The sequence below is a fragment of the Trichosurus vulpecula genome, chromosome 6, assembly GCF_011100635.1.
Source record: "Trichosurus vulpecula isolate mTriVul1 chromosome 6, mTriVul1.pri, whole genome shotgun sequence".
Lineage (NCBI taxonomy): Eukaryota > Metazoa > Chordata > Mammalia > Diprotodontia > Phalangeridae > Trichosurus > Trichosurus vulpecula.
Genome location: NC_050578.1, coordinates 274,016,834 through 274,040,808, shown reverse-complemented (window position 1 = coordinate 274,040,808; position 23,975 = coordinate 274,016,834). Strand labels below are relative to the sequence as shown.

Below are 23,975 nucleotides of genomic sequence, written 5' to 3'. Positions count from 1 at the left end.
CTTTGGAATAGCTCTTGTAGATCTCACCTTTGGAATATCTCTTGTACATCTCACCTTTGGAATAGCCCTTGTACATTTCACCTTTGGAGTTTCTCTTGTACATTTCATCTTTACAACATCTATCCTAGATTTCACCTTTGAAATATGTCTTGTAGATCTCACCTTTGGAATATATCTCATAGATTTCACTTTTGGAATATCTCTCCTAGAGTTTACCTTTGTGTATCTCTCATCAATTTCACTTCTAATATGCTCCCCTCTCCCCACTGAGACAGGCCCACCCAGGTGCAGACCCTCATCACCTCACAACTTCCATCCATCACAGCAGCAACAGCTGCTGCCTGTCTCAATTCTCTCTCCTCCAGTCCATCCTCCATTCAGCCACCAAGAGATTTTCCTAAAAGACAAGTCTGACCATGTCACCTCCTACTCAGTAAACTCCAGTGGCTCCCTATCACCTCCAGGAACAAACACAAAATCCTGCCTTTCAAAGTCCTTCATCACCTGGCCCCTTCAACCTTTCCAGGCATCTTACACCTCATTCCCCAACATTGCTCGTCAGTAACACAGGCCTCCTGGCTATTGCATGAACAGGACCCTCTATCTGGGCATTCTCTCTGCCTGTCCTTCATGCCTAGAGGGCTCTCCCTCCTCTGCAGACCACTGACTTCCCTCCCTTCCTTTAAGTGTCAACTAAAATCCCACCTTCTACAGAGAAGCCTTCCCCAATCCTTAATCCCAGGGCTTTCCCTGTTAATTATTTGCTATCTTTCCTGTCTATAGCTTGTTCATACAGTTTTCTGGTCTGCTCCATTAGACTGTGAGTTCCTTGAGGGGTGGACCCTTCTTTGAATACCCAGCACTTAGCACCAGCCCTAATTCCCAGGCACTGGTTCATTGATTGATTTGGGAGGAGGAGGGTGGAATCTGGGTGGAGGATGTTTGTTGGACAACACTCCCTAAGGATGAGCCTCAGAGATTTGGGTGAGCCATCATTCCCTAAAGGGCTGCTCCAGTCCCTCCAGGAAAGCCTTGAATAAGGGGCATTGAATAATTAAGCAGCACTGCTCTATGCCCTCCAGAGACAAGGGGACACACAGCATACCATCTTCCAAGATCTGGTCTGCACAGATACCAGCTAGAAGACAAGGTCCTGTGCCTGGGGGACCTCCACCCACCCTAGGACTTCTTCATAGCAATGCAGCTAGGTCCTGTGCCTGGGATGGCCAGGCTTTGAAGGTTGAATTGGATTGTGTGGCATGCAGGATGGGAAGGGCATTCCAACTGTGCCCAGGGACAAAGAGGGCTTCTAGAGTGAACAGTAATGGAGGCTAAGGCTGGATCTCTTGTGAGGGGACATCTTGGGGTGCAGGACTAGGGGGAACCTCAGAACTGTCTCATCCATCCAACCCCTTATTCTGGAGGTGAGGAAATTGAAACCCAGACTGGGAATGACCCGGCCTGGATGCTGCCACTATCTGACTCCTGAGATCAGCCAGATCCCCACCCTCACCCAATCCCCAAAATCACAGGCACAGGTGGTACAGGCCTTGGAATTCACTTTTATTGACATAAAACCCCAAAACAAGTGGAAGGTAAGAGACAGAAATTGATGCTTCTGATCCCCAAAGATGGGGAGGACAAGTGCCCCCCAACCCAGCCCTACCCTCCTAGTCCCCAAAACACAAAGGCCTCAGGGGCCTGGAGAACACAGTGTGTGGGGAGGGGGACAATTCCAACCCTCGGCCCTACCCCAGCCCCTCCACCCTGGGACCTGGGGGGGAGGGACATTCCTGCCTCTGGACTGTGGACATCCTGTGAAGGGGGAGGGGGCAGGCCCCATTTTAATCCCTTCTCTCCTTGATCCTTGGCCCTGGGCAGGAGAGGGTCTGCCCCAATTTTCAGCTCTAAGGGAGGGGGTCAGGGACTAAAAGGGAACACAGGAATTCATAAGTACGTATGTGTGTACACACACACACACACACACACACACACACACACACACACACACACACGCCAGATGGGACTGGAGAAAGTGAAGGAGGAGGGTTAGTGGGAACTTCTTGCCCTCCTGAATTTAAAAAAATAAAAAATTTAAAAAAAAATAAAAAGTTTTAAAAACAAGTTTAGTGTCTTCCCTTTCTGTCCTGGCCCCTGCCCACACTGGCTTCAGAGCTGAGTGTTCTCTTCCTGCCTCTCGCTCCCTGGGGCATGCCCATTGCTGGTGCCCCCCAGCGCATGCCCATTGCTAGCCCTGCCCAGTGTGTGCCCGTGGCCAGTGCCCACACTGGAGCCATCGTGGACAGCCAGGTCATCCTCATCCACGTGTAGCTCCCCGCACAAGCTCTGCCGGATCTCCTGCGGTAGCCGTGCCCGCTGGGCCTGGCACTCCTGGGCCAGCTGGGATGCTGCCTGCAGGGGACATGTACCATCAGGGCCTGGGCACTGCCCCCCCCCACATCCCCACCCCAACCCAGCCGGCCCTCCCCTCCCCAGCGCCACCCCCAAGCCAGCCCTCCCCTCCCTGGCCCCCCTCCCTTCACCTTCGGCTCTTCCTCTTCCAGCTGTTCTTGAACCTGCTGCTGTCCAGCCATCACCCTCTCCTGGCGCTGCTTCTGGGCCTCTTCCAGCTATGGGGTGAGCAGGAGTCAGGACGTCTAGCAGGGCAACCCACAGTGGGGAAGGGGGCTGGGCACCAGCAGCGGGACTCCCACTCCCCGGGGCTTGGCAGGGGGTCTGAGCCTCACCCTCCGGATGGAGTTGACCGACTCTGTGATGTGTCTCCGGTTAATCTCTGTCAGTTCTCTGTGGAGGGAACGGAGATGGGGGGGGGGGAGTTGTTCAGCCTCCTTCCTCCCTGCTGAGTCCCCTCCGCCCACCTCTGACAACATAACCAATCACAGCAGGCATTTCTGGGAACTAGAAGGAACGTTGGGGTCCTCTAACCCGATCCACTCATTTTAGAGATAGGGAAACTGAGGCCCAGGAGAGGGTGGTGATGTCACAGGATCACCCGGCAGCTGGGTGGCTCAGTGAGTAAAAGGAGCCCCGGGCTTGGAGTCCAAACCCAGCCTGAGACCTCTGCTAGGTGTGCGACCCTGGATAAGTCACTTCACCCTGTTGGCCTCAGTTTCCTCACCTGTAAAATGATCTGGAGAAGGAAATGGCGAAGCATTCCAGGATCTCCGCCAAGAAAACAGAGTCCAACCAGACTGAACAACAGAACAAAGCCCCGCCCCGCCCCGCCCACTTACGCCTCCTTCTTGTGCTTCTCCCGAGTCTTGGCCTCAGAAATGCTATTATGTCTCTTCCGGTCCAGGATCTTCTGCAGCTCCTTCTTCTCCCTTGTTTGGCGGAGCAGGGAGGGGCACAGGGGGGTCGTCAGGCCACAGAGCCAGGAGCAAAGGGGGAGCCTGTGTGCTGCACCCTCCTGGCGCCCCCTACTCACTTCTCACTGGTCTCCTTCAGCTTTTTCAACTGAGCCGTGTGTGCTTCCTGGACTACTTCCCGAAGGCGATGCTGGGCCTGTCCACCGCAAAGTCAAAGGGAGAGAGACAAGACTGACTCTGAGCAAGGCCTTCAGCTGGTGCCCCTCACCTGCCTCCAAACCGTGCTCCCCTCCGCCTCTCAGGGGCTGCCCTCCAGCTGCTTTGGAGGCGTCCCATGTCTGTCTCAGGTGTCTCCCCTCCTCCTTTCTCAGGTGTTTTCTCTCCCCACCTGCCCCTTTCACCTGTCTCTCAGGGGTTTTCTCTCCCCCTTCACCTGTTTCAGGTGTTCCTGACGACGTTCAGCTTCCACATGAGCCTGAGCCTCCCTCAGATCCAACAGACTCTGAAGCTGTTTCTTCTGTAACTCTCGGTACTTCCTCATCTCCTCCTCCTCTTCCTCGTCCAGCCCCCCGCTCCTGTTGACAGAGACGCCCTGACTACCCCAGCAGGAGGATCTGGTGTCCCGACAGGCTGCTGCCTGGCCCCTTCGACCCACAGCCCAGCCCTGCTCACGTTTCCATCTACTGTGCCCATGTTCTCTGCCAGGCCTGACAAAATTGGGACACCCTTCCTACCTCTCTGGCCCTCCACGGGGGGAGTATCCAATATCGGATGCCCTTGACCTCCACCACTCACCGAGGGAGCTGTCCCAGAATCTCAGAGCTGGAGCGGCTCTCAGCCGGTCCAACCTAAACTGAACAGGATCCCTTTCTAGAGTCTCAACAAGTGGTTGTCTGGCCTCTGCTACCTCCCGAGACAGCCCCATCCACGCATGGGCGGCCCCAACCATCAGAAAGGTTTTCCTCCCAAGCCTCCTGGTTCTGCCTCGGAAGGGGGAACAGCAGTAATGACTTACCTGTTGGCCCTTTTCTAATACTTCACATCAGCACTCTCCTTCTCCTGCTCCATCTGTCTCCTTTGTTCCTCCCTCCCTCCCTCTCCCCCCGCCCCCCTACACACACCCCCAAGCCCTTTCTCTACCAGAAAATATGTCCCCAGTTCTTCCCCAGATCCTCCTATGACAGAGACCCCAGACCCTTGCCCATGCCCTCCCACCACCAAATACCAAGCTGTGGATGTGGCCTGCTCAGGACACAGGACAGCAGGACCGTCCCCTCCTTCATTCTGAACACTGGGACTCCAGGAAGGAGGCAGGCCCCTCTGCTATTCCTTACTAGATGTGTGACCTTGGATGAGCCCTTTCCTCTCTGGGCCTCAGTCTCCCCACCTGTACAAAGACCTTTTTGGCCTCGGGTCAAGGTCCCCTGCATCTGCACCAAGGCACTCACTTGCGCCTCTTCTCCACTTCCCCCTGATGCTGGGCCAGGTGGCTGAGGAGCCGCCGCGTGTGCGCCGCCGCCTTTCGCTGGTGCTTCTTCTGCAGTTCTCGCAGGTCGCGCTCCTGCCGGCTTCGAAGCTTCCCCAGGGACTTGTGGGCCCGAAGCTCCGCTAGGGGGGTCACGGATACCTCTGGAACCCAGGGCCGGGAAGGAGGACGTCAGAGCTGGAGCCGCAGGGTTCTAGGCTCCCCTCCCCAGGGCTCACAGACCAGCAGACCAGGTGGGCTGATCGGTGATGTCAGAGGAGAGGAAGAGATCACCTGGACCCACACTGGCCCTCCCCATGGTTTCCCCTCTTCCTTACCTCCCAGGATGCTGGCGATGAGCTCATCACATTGACCTGGGGAGAAGAGAAGGCAGTGATTTTTGATACTGGGAGAACTGGGAGCTGGGCAAGGGACCCCAACCTCCACTTTACAGATGGGGAAACTGAGACGGGGCGGGGAGCCAGAGCTGGGAGGACTCCAAATGCAACAGGCTGTTTAGTTAAGTAGGCAGAGAAAGGGTCACAGGGTATCCAGCTTAGAGCTAGAAGGGACCCCTGCATTGTAGAGATGAAGACACTGAGCACAGAGAGGGCAGGGGACTTCCCCAGAGTCACACAGCTAATGTCTAAGGTGGCATTTGTTTTGTTTTTTGTTTTGTTTGTTTTTGCTTTTGGGGTTCTTTTTTGGAGGGGGGAAGTCAGGGCAATTGGGGTTAAGTGACCTGCCCAAGGTCACACAACTAGTGAATGTGTCAAGTGTCTGACGCCGGATTTGAACTCAGGTCCTCCTGATTCCAGGGCTGGTGCTCTGCTCACTGTGCCACCTAGCTGCCCCACTAAGGTGGCATTTGAACCCAGGCCACACGATCAACCACTAACTGGCTGGACCTCAAGCCCCACAATGTCTCCCCTACACTAAGCAGCTGGTGCCCAGGACCAAGGGAAAGCCACCTCCCCCACCCCCCAGGTCCTACCACCTCCTCCCCCATCCCAATCCTGCCCTCCCCCTCCCCCAGGTCCTGCTACCTTCTCCCCCTCCTCCCAGGTCCTACCACCTCCTCCCCTATCCCAATCCTGTCCTCCCCCTCCCCCAGGTCCTGCTACCTTCTCCCCCTCTCCCCAGGTCCTACCACCTCTTCCCCCCACCTTGATGCTGCCGTCCCCCTCCCCCAGGCCCTGCAGACCCAGAGGTCTCCCCATCGTCCCATACCTGGTCTGCTTACGGAAGGGCTGGTGGGTGAGGTACAGGTGCCGGGAGGCCGAGAGGCTCCAGAGTCCAAGGAGCTCTGGATGGAGCCTGTAGACAGCTGGGGGCCCAGCTGTCGAGACGGCAGTTCCTCTGGGGTCTCAGGAGCAGCCTACAGGGAGGAGGAATTCATCTTCTTACAAGCCCAGGGTGCATCTTTCCCGTTCAAGCGTTTACAGATGGGGGACTTGAGTCTGTGGCGGTATTCACGCAGGTTCGTGCCTTAGTTTGGTTAGCTCCCTGAGGGCAGGCACTGTTTGGTCTCCTCCCTTCAGTGTTTAATTTAGCACAGTGCCTGGCACATAGTTACTTATCGAGTGTCATCGCGTCAGAAGAAAGACAAAGAACCTGGAGGCCAGCAGGGTCCTCACAGGGGCCCATGAAGAACGAAGCGAGGGACCATCCGCACGATGACCACAGCGGTGGGAACACAAAGAGCAGAATAAAAAGGAGATGGGGTGTCTTGGCATTAGAAGGACCAAGCTCAGAACTGGAGGAGACACAAGAAGAGGTACCTGCCTCCCATCCGTGGAGGGCCGGAGGCAGAGAAGGAAGCATGATGCCTTTTGGCAAGAGAGGTGGTGGACTATGGGTGCAGAATGAGGCATATATCTTCAGAACAGCCAAGGTGTTGATTTGCTTTTTTGTAACTGTTCCGGTGTTATAAGCGAGTTCTACTAGGGCATGTTTATAGGGGGAGACAGGAGAGGAGGAGAGAAGGATGTGCCTTGCCCAGGATTACACAGTTAGTAGTGTCTGGGACCATGCTTGAACTCAGGTCTTCTGACTCCAGGGCCAAGGCTCTATCCACTGTGCCACCTAGCTGCTCCCAAATATGTTCAGTCTTGGATGTAGCTGTTTAGTTTTGCCCATACCTCTTCACTCCCTTCACTTCATGCCCATCAGTCCCTGAATTGTCCTTCAAGGCCCTTGTCCCTCTCCACCCCGCCCCAAGTAGAATGGAAGCCCCTTGAGGGCAGGGAACACTGTCATTTCTTTTTAGCCTCAGTATAAGACCAGTCAATATTTGTTGAGAAACTAAATTCTAAACAATTAAAAAATCCGGGGTACACTTGGACCCGGGTTCAAGGCTTCCCTTTAACACATGGCTATAGCCCTGGGAAAACTGCTCAGGCCTGCAGGGACCCAGGCATCTCCCTAAGCAGATTTGCTTTGTTGATCTGTATTACCCCAATGTTATCACAGGCCTGGTAAAAGCAAACAAAACCCAACCATTATCAATGAACCAATAACATTTTCAGAGATCAGAGCACAGATCTCTCAGCAGAGAGGTGGGGGACTACTAGGGCGGAATGCTGCATACACACTTGGTGTCTTTGCTTAACTGTTCTTTGTTGAAAAGGAGAATTTGAGGGGGAGCAGGAGCTAGAAATGTTTGTGATGTATAAATGAAAGGCTTCGATAAAGCTTATTTTTAAAATGAAATATTTGTTAAATTGATTGGCTGGATGTAATTCCCTTCCCCCACCTCTCTAAGTGGGGGGAGGTGTGTGGAGGAGTGGCACAGTCCAGCTTGGGAAGCAAGATAGCAGCTCTGAGGAGATAAGAAGTAATACAGGCCTGATTATCTCTCAAGCACCTGGCAAATGTTTGCTCTTTGGGCAATGGACCCCGCCCACGGGCACTAATGGTGGATACCATCCCCTAAGCACCCTCCTCCACAGGACAAAAGTGACTGTCAGGACTGGGAGGGACTTGGAACACAGACTCATCGCAGAGAAGACTTTTAGAACAGGAGGGAGTGGGAGCCCAGAGCTAAGCTCACCACTTCCCCCCAGCCCCTGGTGCACCAAGACGGCTCTGCTCACCTCACTCTCGCCAATCAGTGCTGCCAACTGCTTTGACCTCTGGTCCATGAGGCTGACATGCTTGATGGGGTTGAACAAAGCCTCGGCATAGTCTTGGGGAGGGGAAAGGGGAGAACCAACAGAGATTCACAAACAAAGCCAGCTTCTCCACCTTCCCCCTTCTGTCCCAAGTCATGGAACATTCTCTTAGAACCAGCCTTATCCTCACTGGCCTCCTTCCCAGCTGCTCTCACCCCTCCCCTCCTGGGCCCTCACCCTGGTGATCATCGGGGATGTAGTCAGAAGCCTCCGTGTAGATGAGCAAGGCAGGCAGACACAGGGGCTGGTTGGCCTCATTCCTCAGGCAGATGTAATGGTACCCTGTGTGGGGTGAGGGGTCAGGAAGGGGGAGAGCCCAAGGTGAAGATGGAGACCATTGAGGAAAGGGAGGTGGGTACCACCCACCCCACACCCCTGTACCCTCCAGCGTCCCTGCTGGCTTGATTCCTTAGGACCCCTGTCCTACCCTTGCCCTCAGAACTGACCCCCCCACACTCAGGGGCGGGGGAAGAAAGGAAGGAAGGGAAGGGCCAGTCTGGCAGGCCTCACCTGAGCGGATGGCAGAGACTGGCAGGATCCGATGCCCCACAAACTTGCCCCCTTCCTCAAAGGCCGCAATACGGAGGGAGGCCAGAGTGGGCAGCACCACCTATGGTAGGGAGAGAGTTTAGTGGGTAAATGGGGGGCACCAGTAACTGACCTCTCTGCCCCCTGAGCCCTCCCAGAGTAGCCTAGCCTGGGGGAAGGTGGTTTAACCAGCTGCTTTCTTGTGTGTCCATTTCATTTCTGAAATTAGCCTGGAAGCACTCTCGCCTTGTCCCCAGAGCACCTGGTACAGGCCTGGGCCCCGGGTTGGCCCGCTGGCCTGGCCCGGGAGCACCCACCTTGGGGAAGTCAAAGGGTTCTTCGTCCCACACTGGATTAAAGGAGTTGCCCTGGGAGGCCCGTGTGCGATATTTGCGCCGGGTATCCGCAGGAAGGCCAAAAAGATCCACCTCCACATAGATGCCAACCTTCCTGTCCGACAGAAACTGGCCCGAGATCACCTGGAAGAGGCGGGGGAAGGGGATGACGGCACCGTCTGGCCTCCGGGCCCTGGGCTGCCCCTGCCCCTGGCAGATGGCTGACCTTGACCCGGAGAGCGTTGGCTACGATGCCGTCCACGATGCCTTCTGTGAACGGGTCAAAGGACTTGTCTTGACGCCGCATGAACTCCGGCTTGAGCAGGTAGCCGCTGCGCCCATTGTACTCAAACACGCCGGCATTCAGCTGCATGGGGAGGTCTGGGGAAGGCAGAGGGCACGTGGCCGGCCATCAGCATGAGGCCTGGCCAGACGGCGGGGCCTCAGCAGAGCCTCCAGGCTGCCTTACCAAGGGTCTGGAAATTGAGGGCGACGAGCTGGCAGCCCGCATTCCAGAACAGCTGAGGCATGTAGTTGGACGAGTCCACACGGGTGCCCTTGGGGTAGATACGACTGAGCTGCTGCTTGTTGTATCTGATGGAGGCAGTCACGGGCCACACTCTCCAGAAGGCACTTCAAGCCCTCCCCTGGGACCCATGCTGAAGGAGTCCTGCCCGCCCCAGAATGTCTCAGTGCCAATGAGGTCACATTCTGGACCACATCACAAGAGGATCTGGTCAAACAATCTCAGTGGTTTCCTCCCACCCAGGCCTCCAGCTCTGACATTTTGTATTCTGAGGCCTCACCCAGCTCTGCCAGTCCATGTTCTAAGGCCTCACCCCGCTCTGCCATTCCATGTTCTAAGGGCTCACCCCCTCTGCCATTCCATGTTCTAAGACCCCTCCTAGCTCTGCCAGTCCATGTTCTAAGGCCTCACCCCACTCTGCCATTCCATGTTCTAAGATCCCTCCCAGCTCTGCCATTCCATATTCTAAGGCCTCACCCCACTCTGCCATTCCATGTTCTAAGGCCTCTCCCAGTCCTGACATTATCTGTTCTAAGACCCCTCCCAGCTCTGCCATTCCATGTTCTAAGGCCTCACCCCGCTCTGCCATTCCACGTTCTAAGACCCCTCCCAGCTCTGCCATTCCATGTTCTAAGGGCTCTCCTAGCCCTGACATTATCTGTTCTAAGACCCCTCCTAGCTCTGCCATTCCATGTTCTAAGACCCCTCCCAGCTCTACCATTCCATGTTCTAAGGCCTCACCCCACTCTGCCATTCCATGTTCTAAGGCCTCACCCCGCTCTGCCATTCCACGTTCTAAGACCCCTCCCAGCTCTACCATTCCATGTTCTAAGGCCTCACCCCACTCTGCCATTCCATGTTCTAAGGCCTCACCCCGCTCTGCCATTCCACGTTCTAAGACCCCTCCCAGCTCTGCCATTCCATGTTCTAAGGGCTCTCCTAGCCCTGACATTATCTGTTCTAAGACCCCTCCTAGCTCTGCCATTCCATGTTCTAAGACCCCTCCCAGCTCTACCATTCCATGTTCTAAGGCCTCACCCCACTCTGCCATTCCATGTTCTAAGGCCTCACCCCGCTCTGCCATTCCACGTTCTAAGACCCCTCCCAGCTCTGCCATTCCATGTTCTAAGGGCTCTCCTAGCCCTGACATTATCTGTTCTAAGACCCCTCCTAGCTCTGCCATTCCATGTTCTAAGACCCCTCCCAGCTCTACCATTCCATGTTCTAAGGCCTCACCCCGCTCTGCCATTCCATGTTCTAAGGCCTCACCCCGCTCTGCCATTCCACGTTCTAAGACCCCTCCCAGCTCTGCCATTCCATGTTCTAAGGGCTCTCCTAGCCCTGACATTATCTGTTCTAAGACCCCTCCTAGCTCTGCCATTCCATGTTCTAAGACCCCTCCCAGCTCTACCATTCCATGTTCTAAGGCCTCACCCCGCTCTGCCATTCCACATTCTAAGACCCTCCCAACTGCTGTTCTAGGTTCCTAGCTTCCTCACTCCCCAGCACCCCCTCCTCTCTTGCGGGTGGATACTCCACAAACTCCATGGGGCTCTTGGTGAGCTGCTCCAGGGCCTTGGTCTCCACAAAGGACGACATCTCATAGCACTTGTTCCGCTCTGTGGGGTGGGAGGCAGCCCCGTTGGAGTTGCGGGGTGGGGGCAAGGGCCAGTATCCCTTCCTCGAGCCCCCATGCCCGCTGCCCAGGCTGGGGTCTTCCCGGCCCCGCCCCAGCCCCACCCCACTCACTCCGAGCCACTTCGAAGGACTTGAATTTGACGGGCTCGACGTAATTAACGAGAGTGGACATCTCCTCGGTGGCATTCACCTCGCTGCTGGCCGTGCCCTGTGACGCCCCCAAACCAAAGGGTCACATGGATGGCCCTGACTTCCATCTTGGGACCCCACGGTCTCCCCTCTTCCTCCGCCCCGGGCGCATCTCCGTCCCTCCCCTCACCCTCCCACCTCCTGAGCTTGACCTCGTCTGTTGAGGTCTTCTTGGAGTCGGCCTGCTCTTCCTCCTCCTCCTCTTCACTTTCTGCCTCCCGATCTGCGGGGAGGAACAAGGATTGGAGCCCCTTCCCCTCCACCCCCACCACCTTGCGGCCCCTTCCCTCTCACCTACCCCTCCTCTCACCAATGGATTTTCGGGGCTCAGGATTGCAGCCCAAGTGGTCCTCTCCATTGCTCAGGGTCGAGCAGCCCTCAGAGCTGGGGGAGCCTGGGGGGGTGGGGGAAGGGCAGAGACAGAAGCCTCCAGCTCACACCACATCTGCTCACCAAGTGTGGCCCAGCACCAGTGGAGGGCTGAGGCCTGACCCCAGCATGGAGACTCTCAGGGCCAGACTAAGAGCGAGCCCCAGGGGCCAATGAACCCTTGCCCAGAGAGAGTAGGAGAGGATGAAGTTAGAGGTCAGAGAGGGAAGGCAGATAGTGGCCAGAACCCATATCCATCTGGGACTAAGGATGGGGTGGAGGCTGGGGGAGAGGATCATACCCAGTTGTGGGAAGAGCAGAAAAACCCTGGGGACTTGGGGTACTGAGGGGGGTCAGAGGTTAAGGTGAGAAAGAACTTTAGTGACCAAGGACTGGGGGGGGGGGGGTCATAGGTCAGGGGACATGCACAGGGAGGGAGAAAGGGCTGCAGTGACCAAAGACTGGGAGGGTCATAGGTCAGGGGTCCTACCAAGCTGTGGGGAAGGAGGCTCAGTGGCCACGGAACTCTCGCTCAGGGCCGAGTTACTCTGCTCCAAGGGCCTCTTGCGCACCGAGCCTTCTGAAGGGTTCAGGGATGGATGGTGTCGCTTTTTATTCTTCACAAGGATTCTGCCCATCAGATCCTGAGGGCTGGGCAGAGGGACTCCCGGGGCCAGCTGGGAGAGGAGGGCACAGGGCTGGTGAGAGGCAAAGAAGAACCCCCTGCCCTGCTTGCCTCCCCACGTCTCCTGATCCCAGAGCAGCCCCTACAGGGTACTTATCCAGCGGGTCTATGAGCAGGGCATCCCCAAAGATGGTGCGGCAATACTCAGCCATCTTGGCCTGCTGCTTCGCCCTGGCCAAAGTGAAACAGAGGGCAGGAGTCAAGGGACAAATGCCAGCAAGTGCCCGGACCCCCGCACAAAGGTCGCAAGTCAGCGCCGAGGAAACTCACGAGTCTACGTGGTTCTCAAAGGAGAGGATGACAGGGAAGGGCGAGGTCTTGAAGGCCGTCTCTGCGATCGCCTCCAACACATCACGCAGTGGTATCTCCGTGGTCATGGTGAAGCCATGTGTGATGAAGGGCTCCTCCTCCGGCGGCCGGCCCTTCCACACATCCAGCTCCACACATCGACAACCCCAAAGGAGTGCCTGCCGGTACATCTCCACCGATGAGGTCCCTGCCAGCTGCCCCGCTGCAGGAAAGGTCCGGGGTCAGCACAGGGAGCCTCGATGCTCCCGGAGTCCGTCCACCCCAGGGCCTTCCTGCTCAAGTCCATCCCACCCAGTTGGGTGAGCATGTTAGCACCCGGGATCTCATGGATACAGGAATCCCCGTTCATCTCATTCTTCCGTGTGTGAACCACGTCCCCATTGCCCCCATGCAATGGGCTGGAGACCTTCTGTGGGGCCCAAGGCAAGTACCACCCCTGGCTCTCACATGACCAGCCCACTTCCTCTTCTGCCCAAACATTTTGGCATCTCAAGCCCTTCCGCCAACGCTTGTTCATGTTATCAATGGAACCTTATTGGCACCCACCATGCCCTTCTCCATTACCCCTCGGATCACCAAAACTGGTTCTTCAGAGACAGCGGCGTTCTAATATTTACAACCATGCAAGGCCGGCAGAACGTTTGTGTTAAATAGATCATTGTTTTTGCCAGAGAGCATCTTGGGATGGTTGAAAGTACCTTTCAGTTTCCCAGACAGCTAACCTTTATGTGGTCCATGCTCTCTCACTTAATCCTCAACACCCCTGTAAGGTAAGTCCCCACTTTACAGATGGGGAACATGAGGCTGAGAGAAATTTAAATCCTACTTAGAATCACAAAACTAATTAAGTGCCTGAGGCAGGATTCAAACTCTGGTCTTCCTGACTCCATGTCTGGCACTCAAACCACTGTGCCCCCTAGCTGCTTAGAGCAACCCGGCCTTCTCTATTCCTCCTCTTCAATTCTGGGCCTCTCCTGTTCATGGTCCCTCTGCAGAGCCTGTCCCAGATAGCTCAGCGGTCCAGCCAACCCCTTCCGTGACACAGTCTGGACAATAGACCTTTCTCATCCACTTGGTTCTTGCCATGGACTGTTGGGTCAACATCTTTTGATAGGATCCTAGATCTCAGTGAAGACGCCTCGAAACGCTCTCCAGGGCTCATTCATGTCAGCACGACGGTGTTTCCAATTAAAAGCATCTCGGCCTTCGGCTTCCATGGGAGTGACCGGTCCCTTTGGAGAATGCCTCCCTTGGCATTAACAACCAGAGGCCCAGACTGCAAACCCAGGTTGGCTCTACCGAGGAATCCTGCAAGATCTTACCATGTGCATGAGACTTCCTGTGGAAGGAAGGCCTCAGAGCCTGGGTTTCGCTCCACTAAAGCCAAACGCCTTTTCATAATCAATGAACAAAGCTGGGTCTTGTATCCTCTGCTCCGTGCCTTCAACTGCAGGACTACAAAGATGGCATCTGCTGCAGAAAAGCATCCGGGAGAGCCCGACTGTGCCTTTCTCATACTTTCCTCAAGGACACCCTCTGCACATGTACAGAACATTATCACAGAGATGAGATAGCGGGGGATGGGTCGGCCTTTGTTGACGTCCATCACTGGCCTTTTGGAGTACTCCTTTTCGTTCCCCCACGCCCCACACTTTGGCATCGGGCCTGCCATGAAATATCTTGTAAAATGATCTCTTAATGGTTTCAAGACCGTGTTGTCTAGAGAACAGATTTCTCCTCTATGGTCTGGTTCAGATGCTCATGTGCATACTGCCTTTTGAAAGTCATGACTATGTCTTTACTTAATCCATCCAGAAGTGAGTGTGAGGGTCCAAATATGGTGCTTCTGTTATTCTGATTATGACGATGGCTGACAGAAGCCTGGGCAAATCTGTTCCATTTCCCACCTATTTGTTCTCCTTCTGCCGGGTTCAAGCCACACTCCTGAAATGACAGGGCTTCGTTGGGTCTTGTGTCAAGTATTCTCAGACCCAATTTCTCGCATCCACGGTTTTTGGGTCTTTTAAGAGGTCATGGTGCTCACACTCTTACAAACCAGCTTTGTTCTAAACTGGCATTTGCCTTTGTCTGTCGTCTCTTTGCTTGGTAAAGAGATCGAGTATTTGAAGACCAAATAAGATAATATTTGTAAAGCGCTTAGCAGGGTGCCTTGCCCTTAGTAGGTGCTCAATAAACACATATTAATTGATTGATGGAAGACCGTAATAAAAAAGAAAAAGTAATCATGCTCCATGGATAGAAGGCTTCTGGGGCAGTCTGCAGCCCTGTGGATGCCTCAACCTGATCCCTGTTTTCCATCCCTGCAAGTGAGTGACCCAGCATTAGTCCAGATGGTCTTGGTTTGGAGGATTTTGCCTCATCTATAGAATTTCTCTGCCTCCCCATGCTCTAACACCGAGGTTGGCCTGTTCACATGCTACAGTTTTGTTCTCTCTGCTCTTCTGGCTGACGTCCACCCTTTATGCTGCCAGACAAGATGCCACAGCATCCCACATGAGGCTCTTTCTTGTCACCTTTGGGGACCCTGGGAAGCCAGTCATGCCTGTCCCCATAGGAAGCTCAGAGGAGTCACCCTTACGTCTGGGGACAATGTTCACAGTGAGAATGTTAGTGCAGACAGGGGTCAGTCCTTCCAGGAGTCAATGGACAAACATTTCACATTTGGAATGGAGAGAAGGCCTAGACTGGTGATTTCCCCAGTATAATGAAAATCCAGGGGAGGAAAGTCCTTCTACCCATGTAGCCTGGATCCTTCTCTGCCCTTCAAGTGAGAATTCTTCGTATCCTGGACCCCCCTGGACAGTCTGGTGAAGCTTAGGGACCCCTGCTCAGAATCATCTTGTTAAAAACATAGAATTACAAAGAAAACTAATCACATTAAAACCCATCAGTCAAAATATCAGAGACAAATTCAGGAGCCCCTCCGATCGGGCACGCAGGTTAAGAACTCCGTCCTGCAGAGCTTCCTAGCCACCAAGAGGCTAAGTGGCACAGGTGCCCAGGCTCACACTGCCACAAGTGTTGGGGACAGGACCTGAGCCCAGGTCCTCCTGGCTTTGGGAAAGGTTCTGCCTCTTACAACAGAGGAGGCCAAGTTCATAAACAGTGACCACGCTGGTGAAAGCACAAACTGCTCCCATTCCCACAGAGCACTCCTCCCCATCACGCTGGTGAACACAGAAGGTGCTGTTCTCATTTTACACATGAGGCAGCTAAGGGACCCTCAGTCTGGGGTCCAGAAGGTCAGTGCTGGGGAGGCCACCCTAGGAGTTACCTGTGAGGTAGGTATTGTGGGAGGAATTGATGAAGTAGGAGCTGAGGGGCTGGGTCATGTCGTTGCTCAGGTCCAGGGTCTCTGGTGGCAGGATGCTGTTCTCCTCCCCACCCAGGTAGCGGCTGAAGCCTTCCATGGACATTTGGTCTGGGGGGAGGCCAGAGGAGAAGGGGTCAGGCTGCAGCCCTGAAGGCCCCTCCTTATGCCCCACTAGGGCAGTGGGCACATGACTCCATAGTCACACACAGAAACAACTGGGATTTGGGGCTCCTGGCTCTGAATCCATGGCTCTTCCCACCATACTGAACAGAGCCAGGAATGCCAGGGAATGTCAGGACTGGGAGAGGTCTCAGAACAGGGAAGGTCAGGACTGGGAGGGGCCTTAAAACAGGGGTATCAAGAGATGTAAAAGGCTTTAGAACATACAATTTCAATGCTAGGAATGCTGATCTAAGAATGTTAGAACTGGAAAGGGCCATGGAGACCACCTAGTCCAGGCCCCTTATTTCACAGAGAAGTAAACCAGGTCCCAGAGGAGGCCCGGGCCAGGACCTGGAGCAACCATAGAGGCCACGTGCGTCCACCATTGCCCCACAAGCCCAGGGCCCGGGGCCTCACCTCGCTCCAAGAACTGCTGATTAGGCTCGTACTTCTCGATAAGCAGGCGGGCCTGGGCTGGGCGAAGCGGCGGGTACAGGACCTCATTTAGCCGGGGGTCTCGCTGCTTCTGGTTGACAAATTCCAGGAGCTGCTCTAAGGTCAGGTACGGCTTTCCCTTAGCACCACTTGAAGGGGGCAGAGAGAGACAGTTGGGGCAGGTGAGGCCCCATTTGGGTCCAGAGTGTTGAAGAAGAAGGGCCCCTGCTGTCCCTCCTCCTCCTCCTCAAGGTCCGGTGTAATTTAACCAGCACCTCTCACATCTTCTGTTCCTCTCACACTAACCTGGTAGCGCCCCTGAGCTGGCAGGCCGGCCTGGAGTCTGGAGCAGGGGTTCTCGGCCTGGGGTCCCTGAACTTGTGTTTTTCACTCCCACTTCAGTATAACTGGTTCCCTTGGTAACCCCATGCAGTCATTTTCATGCATACTGAGAAGGGGTCCCTAAATTTTGCCAGACTGCCCAAAGGGGCCAGGGTGCAAAAAAAAAAGGCTTGAGGGCCCTCTATCCACCGTGCGCTGGGCAGCCATGGCCAAGCTGCCCACCTCTGGCCTCAGTGTCTTATCTATAAAATGGGGATTTTCTATCTCTAACGCCCTACCTCAAGAACACCCTTTGTCAATAGAAACAAGGGCGTCCGCTCTTATGTACTGGAGTGCCTTAGGAAGCATTGTAGAGCTGTGGACAGAAGACTGGGCTTGGAGCCAGGAGGACCTGAGTTCGAGTGCTGCCCAACACACACTGTCTATGAGACCTTGGGCAAGTCTCTTAACCCTTCTGCCCCAGGCAGTGCTCTCAGACTATGCTGAGTGTGAGGCTGATTAAACCTCAGATGTGCCAGGAAAAAAGAAAGAAAGAAAGAAAGAAATTCTCTCTACCGCAAAACTAGGCCATGATCTCCTGGAAGGCAGAGACCCTGTCTGTATTTTTTATCTCATCTCCAGCCTAGGACAATGGGCTACAAGCTAAACAGTCACTTGGGGCAGCTGGGTGGTACAGTGGATAGAGCCAGAGGGAATCAGGAAGACCTCAGTTCGAATCCAGCCTCAGAATCTCACTGGCTGTATGACCCTGGGCAACTCACTTAGCCCTGTTTGCCTCAGTTTCCTTATTTGTCAAATGAGCTGGAGAAGGAAATGCCAAACCTGCCAGTATATCTACTGAGAAAACCCCAAAGGGAGTCATGGAGAGTCAGTTACTTAAATATTTGGATCCTGCCCATTCCCTGTTTTCAAGAATCTCAGTGTGTGGAAAAGGCAATTACATAATAGCTCTGAAGCTGAAGACCTGTTCGTGTTACCTATAAGGAAACTGAGCCTCAAGTGGGAATGACTTGCCCAAGGTCACACAGACAGTCCGGAGGCCCCAGCAGCCCCCCTCCCCCACCCTGCCTCCCTTCTCACATCTCCAGCAGGATCTTGTCTATGTCAGGCCGGAGACATAGTTTATTGAGGAATCGCTCAAAGATCTCCAGGGAAAACTCGTCTGGCCGGATTGACTCGCTCTGCAGGGAGGGGGGAGGGAGGAGGAGTGAGCAGGGAAGCCCCAGGGGGGTCAGGAGGCTGCTCCGAGGAGATGACCTAGGGCCCCCTCCCCACCCCTGCCCAAGCCCCCTCCTGACACCCCCCCTTACGGACCCTGTTAAAATTGAGGCCACAGGATTCCAGCGCCGTCTCTACGCGTTTCTTGTCAGCAGAGAACATTTTAAGGATGCTGGGGGTGAGGAGTGTGGTGTCAGACAAGGGGGGCAGGAAAAGGGTTGCCACTGGGCTCGCCAAGGGGGAGGGCTCTGAGGGGTGGGGGTTCAGGGGGAAGATTCCTCCCCCCTCCCCCCAAAACAGTTCTCACTTTTTGACTGGGATGCGCCCGTCCTGATTCACCTGAAGCTTTAGTTTGGTGTACCTAGAACAGGGCGGAAGAACGAAAGCCTTGGGGCGGGCACCCTGCTGGGTGCCAAGGGCCTGCCATGACCCTTTCTCCCTTCTCCCACCCTGGGGACCCCCCCCTTTGCCTCTCATTCTCCCTCCCCCTGCACATTCCCTGGGACATTCTGGCCTGTACCCAGCTAGCAGGAGCCCCCTCTCCCCCACCCCAGCTCACGCTTTTCGAAGGAAGGTGTTTCGGGATGCATTCTGGGCCAGGATATTCATGGCCAACTTGAATAGTTCATCTGCCCAGATCTGGTGGGGGTAGAGAAGGGGGTGAAGGCGGGGCACTGCCTGCCCCCCACCAAGAGGTTCCCCCACACACACCCCCCACCCCAAGCTTTCATAGGATCTCAGATTCCAAACTGGAGGAAATCTGAAGTCATCTAATCCTGACTCACTGAGGCTCAGAAAGCTGGCATGCCTTAGCCAAAGGTAGTCCAGAGCAGGACTCAGATTGGAAGCCAACCCTCTGGTTCCTGGTCCAGGCCCCTTTCTACTGGACATGCTGCCCCACCCCTAGCACCCCTCCCAGGTCCCTCCCTGGGACCACGCCCCACCTTGGCAACATCTTCTTGCACAGCCATGAAGTTGAGGAAAGTAGTGTTAACAGGGTCAGGGCCGGCTACTATGGTCACCAGCTTGTCCTCTGGCCTTGTCTCGGGACCTCCGAAACCCAGGATTTCCCGGATCTTGGGGTCCTATAAGGGTCAGAGTCTGAGTGCCAGCTCCCTGGGCACACAGCCTTCTCCCCACTCCCTCCTCCCCCTCCTCGACCCATCTCAGAGCCAGCACTGGGGCTCAGCAGGTTGCAAGGTTCTACTGATAGGCTGTCAAACTGGCCAGGATCCAGCAAGTGCCAGGGGATGATGAGACCCACCTTGGGCAGCCTGGCGTAGCGGCCTGTCCTTGTGTCCCGGATGGAGCTGATGTCCAGAGTGTCCACTTCCTAGAGGAAAGCCCGAAATCGGGGGTAGGGGGTGGGATGAGGGCAGAGGGGAAGGAGGAGGGGGGTGCCTTTCCACTCAGCAAGCACTTATGAAATGCCTACTACGTGCTGGGGGCTAGGGATGCAGAGATAAAGAACATGACCAGCCCCTGCTCTCAAGATGCTTATGTTCTGTTGAAAGGACGTGACATAGACCCAAATAAACAAACAAAATATTTGGAGAGGTTCCCAGGACTGATCTGGGGGGGAGGAGAGGTGGTGTCTGACTCCATGAGACAGAGAAGCAAGGGGTGTTCAGGGCAGACCAGGAAGAGATAGGGGGAACAGGGAGCCCCCCAAAGTTTGCTGCTGTGGGGACCCTACTAGATTAACCCAGTAGACTCAGGTCCCCAACCACACCTCTGCACTCAGGGGCTGTTCTGGGTAGGAGAGGAGAGGGCTTGGACGTTTCCTCTTCAGGGGTGGGGAAGGTTGGGAGGCTATTTCCTGTCCAGCCAGGCCGTGGGAAGGGTCAGCCAGCTTAGGAGGCCTCCGCCCTGAGGGCTTCAGGAATTTGGGGCAGGGGGCAAGGATCAAGGGGCTGCAGCATGGAGGAGGGGACAGAGCATCCGGGCCTGAGCCCTGGGGAGCCAGGCTTCAGAAGCTCATGCATACCATGTTGGGTCCAGTCCAGTACAGAAAGAAGCCATTGGGGTCCACTCGGAGTGTAACCAGGTTCCGACTAGAAGCCTCCTGGACAGCAAGGAAAGAAGCCAGTAAGGGCCAGGCCAAGGGAGATAGTCTGGGGACCAGACAGGGAGCCAGGACCTGCCTGCCAGCAAGACAGGCCTTCTGGGATGCAGAGAGAGAGCCGGGCCTGGAGTCAGGAAGACTCAAGTTCAGATCTGGCCTCAGATGCTTCCTAGCTGTGTGACCCTGGCCAAATCACTTCACCCTGCTTGCCTCAGTTTCCTCACATGTAAAATGAGCTGGAGAAGGAAATGGCAAAGCACTCCAGCATCTCTGCCAAGAAAACCCCAAATGGGGTCACGGAGAGCTCCCCACAGCTAAGAATGGTGGGCAGTGGCAGCAGTGCCAGCTTACACAGAAGGCTCAGAGGTTAAGGGCCTCGCCCAGAGTCACACAGCCAGCTGGGGTCTGAACCAATCTTCACAACTCTGTGGGTCAGGTGCTAATGCTGTTCCCATTTCACAAATGGGCAAACAGAGGCTCCCAGGATTACCAAGCTGGCAATCATTCCAGCCAGGATTTCCAGGGCTTCCTGACTCAATCCAGAGCTCTTCCACTCCTTTCCACTTCAGCCACCGCACCCCGCCCCACATGGACAGACACAGACAGACAGACAGACACAGACACACAGACACACAGTCCTTTTCTACCAAATCCTCTGCAAAAATCCGTCCCAGCGATTTAGGCTAGAGGGTCTCTGACCACAAGGCTTCAGGGCTGCTGCCCCCCTCCCCAGCCCATGGGCCCTTCCCAGTAAGGATCTGACACCCTAAGGGGGAACCACAAGTTGGAACATGAACCCCCAGACTAGGTGTGGGGCTTAGCAGGGCAAGAGGTCACCAAGGGGTTGGGATCTCCTAGCTCCAAACCTCAGCCCCCCCCCCCCCCCCTCCATCCCTCTTCTCCGGACCTGCTCCACCCCACCCTGGCCCCTGGGCAGATTTACTCAATATTCCAGCTCAGAGTAAACTGGATAGACCCCTAGGGTGGAGCCTTGGGGAAGGAGCAGAGGGAGGGGGAGAAGGGCCAGCCTGCCAAGTGCCAGCCCAGAGGGGGATGTCCAAGACCGAGAGGCAGCCAGCTCAGCCCTCCCACCCACCCACCGCTCAGTCCTGTGACAGCGACCTCTGACCCCAGAGGGAGCAGCCGGCACAGCAGAGGCCAATCCCAAGGACTTGGAGAGAGGAAGGGAGGGGGCTCTGCTCCTGGCGGGGGGGGGGGGGGGGGGGGGAGGGGGAGGGGAGGGAAGAGGGTGACAAGGTAACCTTCTCCCCTCCGGGGTCCCTTCTCTCTGGTCCCCGAAATCCTCAACTTTACCCTTCTGTCCTAGAAGTCAGCCTTGATAAGTATGCGTTTGTAGGACAAGGGGTCCCTTCGGATGGGGGCAGCCATATCACGTGCCCATAGCCCCAAGCCTCACCGACTCAGCGCTCAGGCTTGGTCCCCACTTGGCTGCCACAGCCCCCACTTCAGATTCCCCAGTTTCCCAAGCAGCCCCCCTTCCCCCCCAGGCGCTCTCCTTGGTTTCCACTTCCTTATTTGGGTTTATCACACCAGAAGGAAAAGGAGAAACTTTTTCTAACTTTCCTGCCCGAGGCCTCCCGGGGGGAGGGGTGTCCCCCAGACTCAGAGCACCCTCTCCTGTTCCCCTCCCCAGCACCTGATTCCTCTAGGAGCGGAGAGCCCCACCACACCTGTTACCTCTGGCCACACCCCCCCAGGCCCCCTCCCTCTGCTCTCCTGGCCACCCCAAAGCTGTAACAAGCTCCCCCAGCCCCACCCAGCCGGAAAGGAAAAGGGAATCCTGCCAGGCCTCCGGCCCAGCTCAGCTAGGGAGGAGACCCGAGGGCCTGGAACTGGGGCAAGGATGGGGGGCTTTGGGACCCGGGGAGGCAAGGGGCGGGTGGGAGCGGGCAGGGGGAAGAGAAAGGGTCTCGGAGGAACAGCGGTCCAAAGGCTGATGAGAAAAGGTTGGAATGGGGAGAAGGAAAAGGAGGAAGGCGCAGAGAGAGGTAGGAGCTAGCGGGGAGCAGCGGGGCGCAGGGAGACAAGGGGAGCCGCGCGGAGCAGAGCCCCGGGAGTCCTGAGCAGGGGCTGGAGGGGGAGATTTCGGGAGCGCCTATAGAGTGGCTGAGCCCGGGGTGGGGGGACAAAGACGCTGGGGAGGTTTATTGGGGTTCAAAGTCTCCTCTCTAGCTAATGGGAGGTGCAAAGTCCCTGGAACACTGCCCCGGTACAAGTTTTGGGGGGAAAGAAGCCAAATCTCCTTCCTCGATTTATGGTGGGGAGGAAAACAGGGGCTCTGGGGACTGTCTGGACAGCAGCGCCGGGCGGCCCCCCAGCTCCCGGGACTGGCGGGGAGGGAGAGTCGACGTGGGAGGAAGGCACAGCGAGGCCCCGGGGAGACGGGGCGTCCGGGGGCCCCGGGAGGGGGCTCGGGGTGCAGAGGCCCGGGCCCCCCGCCCCGCGCTCACCTCGTCCCACTTGATGAACTTGCTGCCCCGTCGCAAGGTCTCGGGCACGGCCGGAGGCTCCAGCTGCAGCGCGTGGACCCCGGGCCGGGCGCCGGCCATGGCTCCCCTGGGGGCCGGGGGCCAGGGCGGAGGGCGAGCCGCACCGGGCTGGGGGCTCGAACCCCTACGGTCCCGGTCCGGGTCCGGCTCCCGGCGCCGGAGCTCAGCGGCGGGGGCAGCAGAGTAGGAGGAGGAGGAGGAGAAGGAGGAGGCAGCGCAGTCCGGGACTTTCTCCTGGGGCGGCCCGGGCAGGGCGGGGCGAGGCCGAGGAGGGGAGGGGCCTGATGAGGCCACGCCCCTCCTCCCGCCCGCTCCGGCCCCCGCCTCCTTCCCAGAACCCAGGAATCCGGGGCTGGAACTGGGGCTGGGGCAGGAGTTCTCGCCCCCTGGCGGTCAGGCTGGGACAGCCCGGCCCGAGCTTCAGGGGCCGGGGTCCAGGCTCCTAGGGTCCCTGCTGGCCTCTGCGCTGGCTCGCTCTGGCCAGGAAGCCCGGCTTCCAGCCCCCATTCCTACCTCCCCTCCCCTCCTACTCTCCACCCCCCTTGCCAGCCATCCCCACCTTTTCTTTCCTCCCCCAGCCATCCATCCTCGCCCCTCCTCCTCTCTCCCCAAGCCAGACATCCCCCTCACCCCTCAATCCCTCCCCTCCCCAGCCACCCCTCTCCTCTCTCCCCCAGCCAGCCATCCCCCCACCCCCACCGCTCTATCCCTCCGCTCCCCAGCCACCCCGCTCCTCTCTCCCCCAGCCAGTCATCTCCCTATGCTTTTTCTTCCCTCGCCCAGGTAGCCATCCCCCAGCCCTCCACCTCCCTCAGCCAGCCATCCCCCCACCCTTCATCTTCAGCCTCCCTCCCTCCCATGGTCGGAAGCACTCAACTGCCTAATGGCCCTTTCTCCCCACAGAACCACAGAGGCCCTGGGGCGCTACCGAGAGAGCCCAGATAGTCTGAGGCTGTAGCAGCCCCATGTACCCCACCCCTCTGTTTCCCCGGCTCTTCATTCTAAATTTGTAAATCGTTGGGTTGTGAACCAGAGGGGGAGGTCACTTGCTCAAAGTCACACAGCAAGAAGCTGAAGAAAGATTCCAAGCCAGTCTTCAGATTGCGTGGCCCAGCGCTTCACCGGGAGCACCTGGACCCATCCACCCTCAGGCTTCCTCCCCAAGCTAACCCTGGCGTTTCTGCCCCGGTGATCGTTATCCCGGGGAAGGAACACCACCCTCAAATCGAGTAGCCCTGCACCCAGGGGAGAGGGTGTCCGAAAACTCTGGTGACCCAGACAAATAACGGAGTCTGAAACACGGGTGTGGGTGGGTGTGTCTGCAGGCCTGCTCACAGCAGCCCCCACCAGAAGAATCTCTAAG

The 23,975-nt window shown here is 56.5% G+C and overlaps 1 protein-coding gene across 2 annotated transcripts; it reads right to left on the bottom strand.

Annotated features, from left to right (window-relative positions):
• Window positions 1-1,542: 1,542 nt before the first annotated feature.
• PLCB3 (phospholipase C beta 3) lies at window positions 1,543-22,800 on the bottom strand. Of its 2 annotated transcripts, XM_036764012.1 has the most exons (32): window positions 22,574-22,800; window positions 20,025-20,102; window positions 19,302-19,370; window positions 18,982-19,122; window positions 18,597-18,676; window positions 18,345-18,398; window positions 18,134-18,209; window positions 17,900-18,000; window positions 16,460-16,626; window positions 15,842-15,988; window positions 12,508-12,748; window positions 12,324-12,408; window positions 12,043-12,229; window positions 11,494-11,577; window positions 11,336-11,406; window positions 11,106-11,202; window positions 10,891-10,975; window positions 9,300-9,424; window positions 9,057-9,211; window positions 8,813-8,974; window positions 8,478-8,577; window positions 8,145-8,249; window positions 7,890-7,981; window positions 6,025-6,172; window positions 5,133-5,168; window positions 4,778-4,958; window positions 3,763-3,904; window positions 3,449-3,525; window positions 3,255-3,344; window positions 2,748-2,805; window positions 2,544-2,630; window positions 1,543-2,412 (listed from the first exon to the last, which is right to left on the bottom strand). In XM_036764012.1, exons 1-32 carry the CDS (start codon window positions 22,670-22,672, stop codon window positions 2,170-2,172), a joined length of 3,663 nt encoding a protein of 1,220 aa, XP_036619907.1. In that variant the 5' UTR covers window positions 22,673-22,800; the 3' UTR covers window positions 1,543-2,169. The 2 variants fall into 2 exon arrangements, with proteins under 2 accessions (XP_036619907.1, XP_036619908.1); XM_036764013.1 differs by lacking the exon at window positions 11,494-11,577.
• Window positions 22,801-23,975: the final 1,175 nt, after the last annotated feature.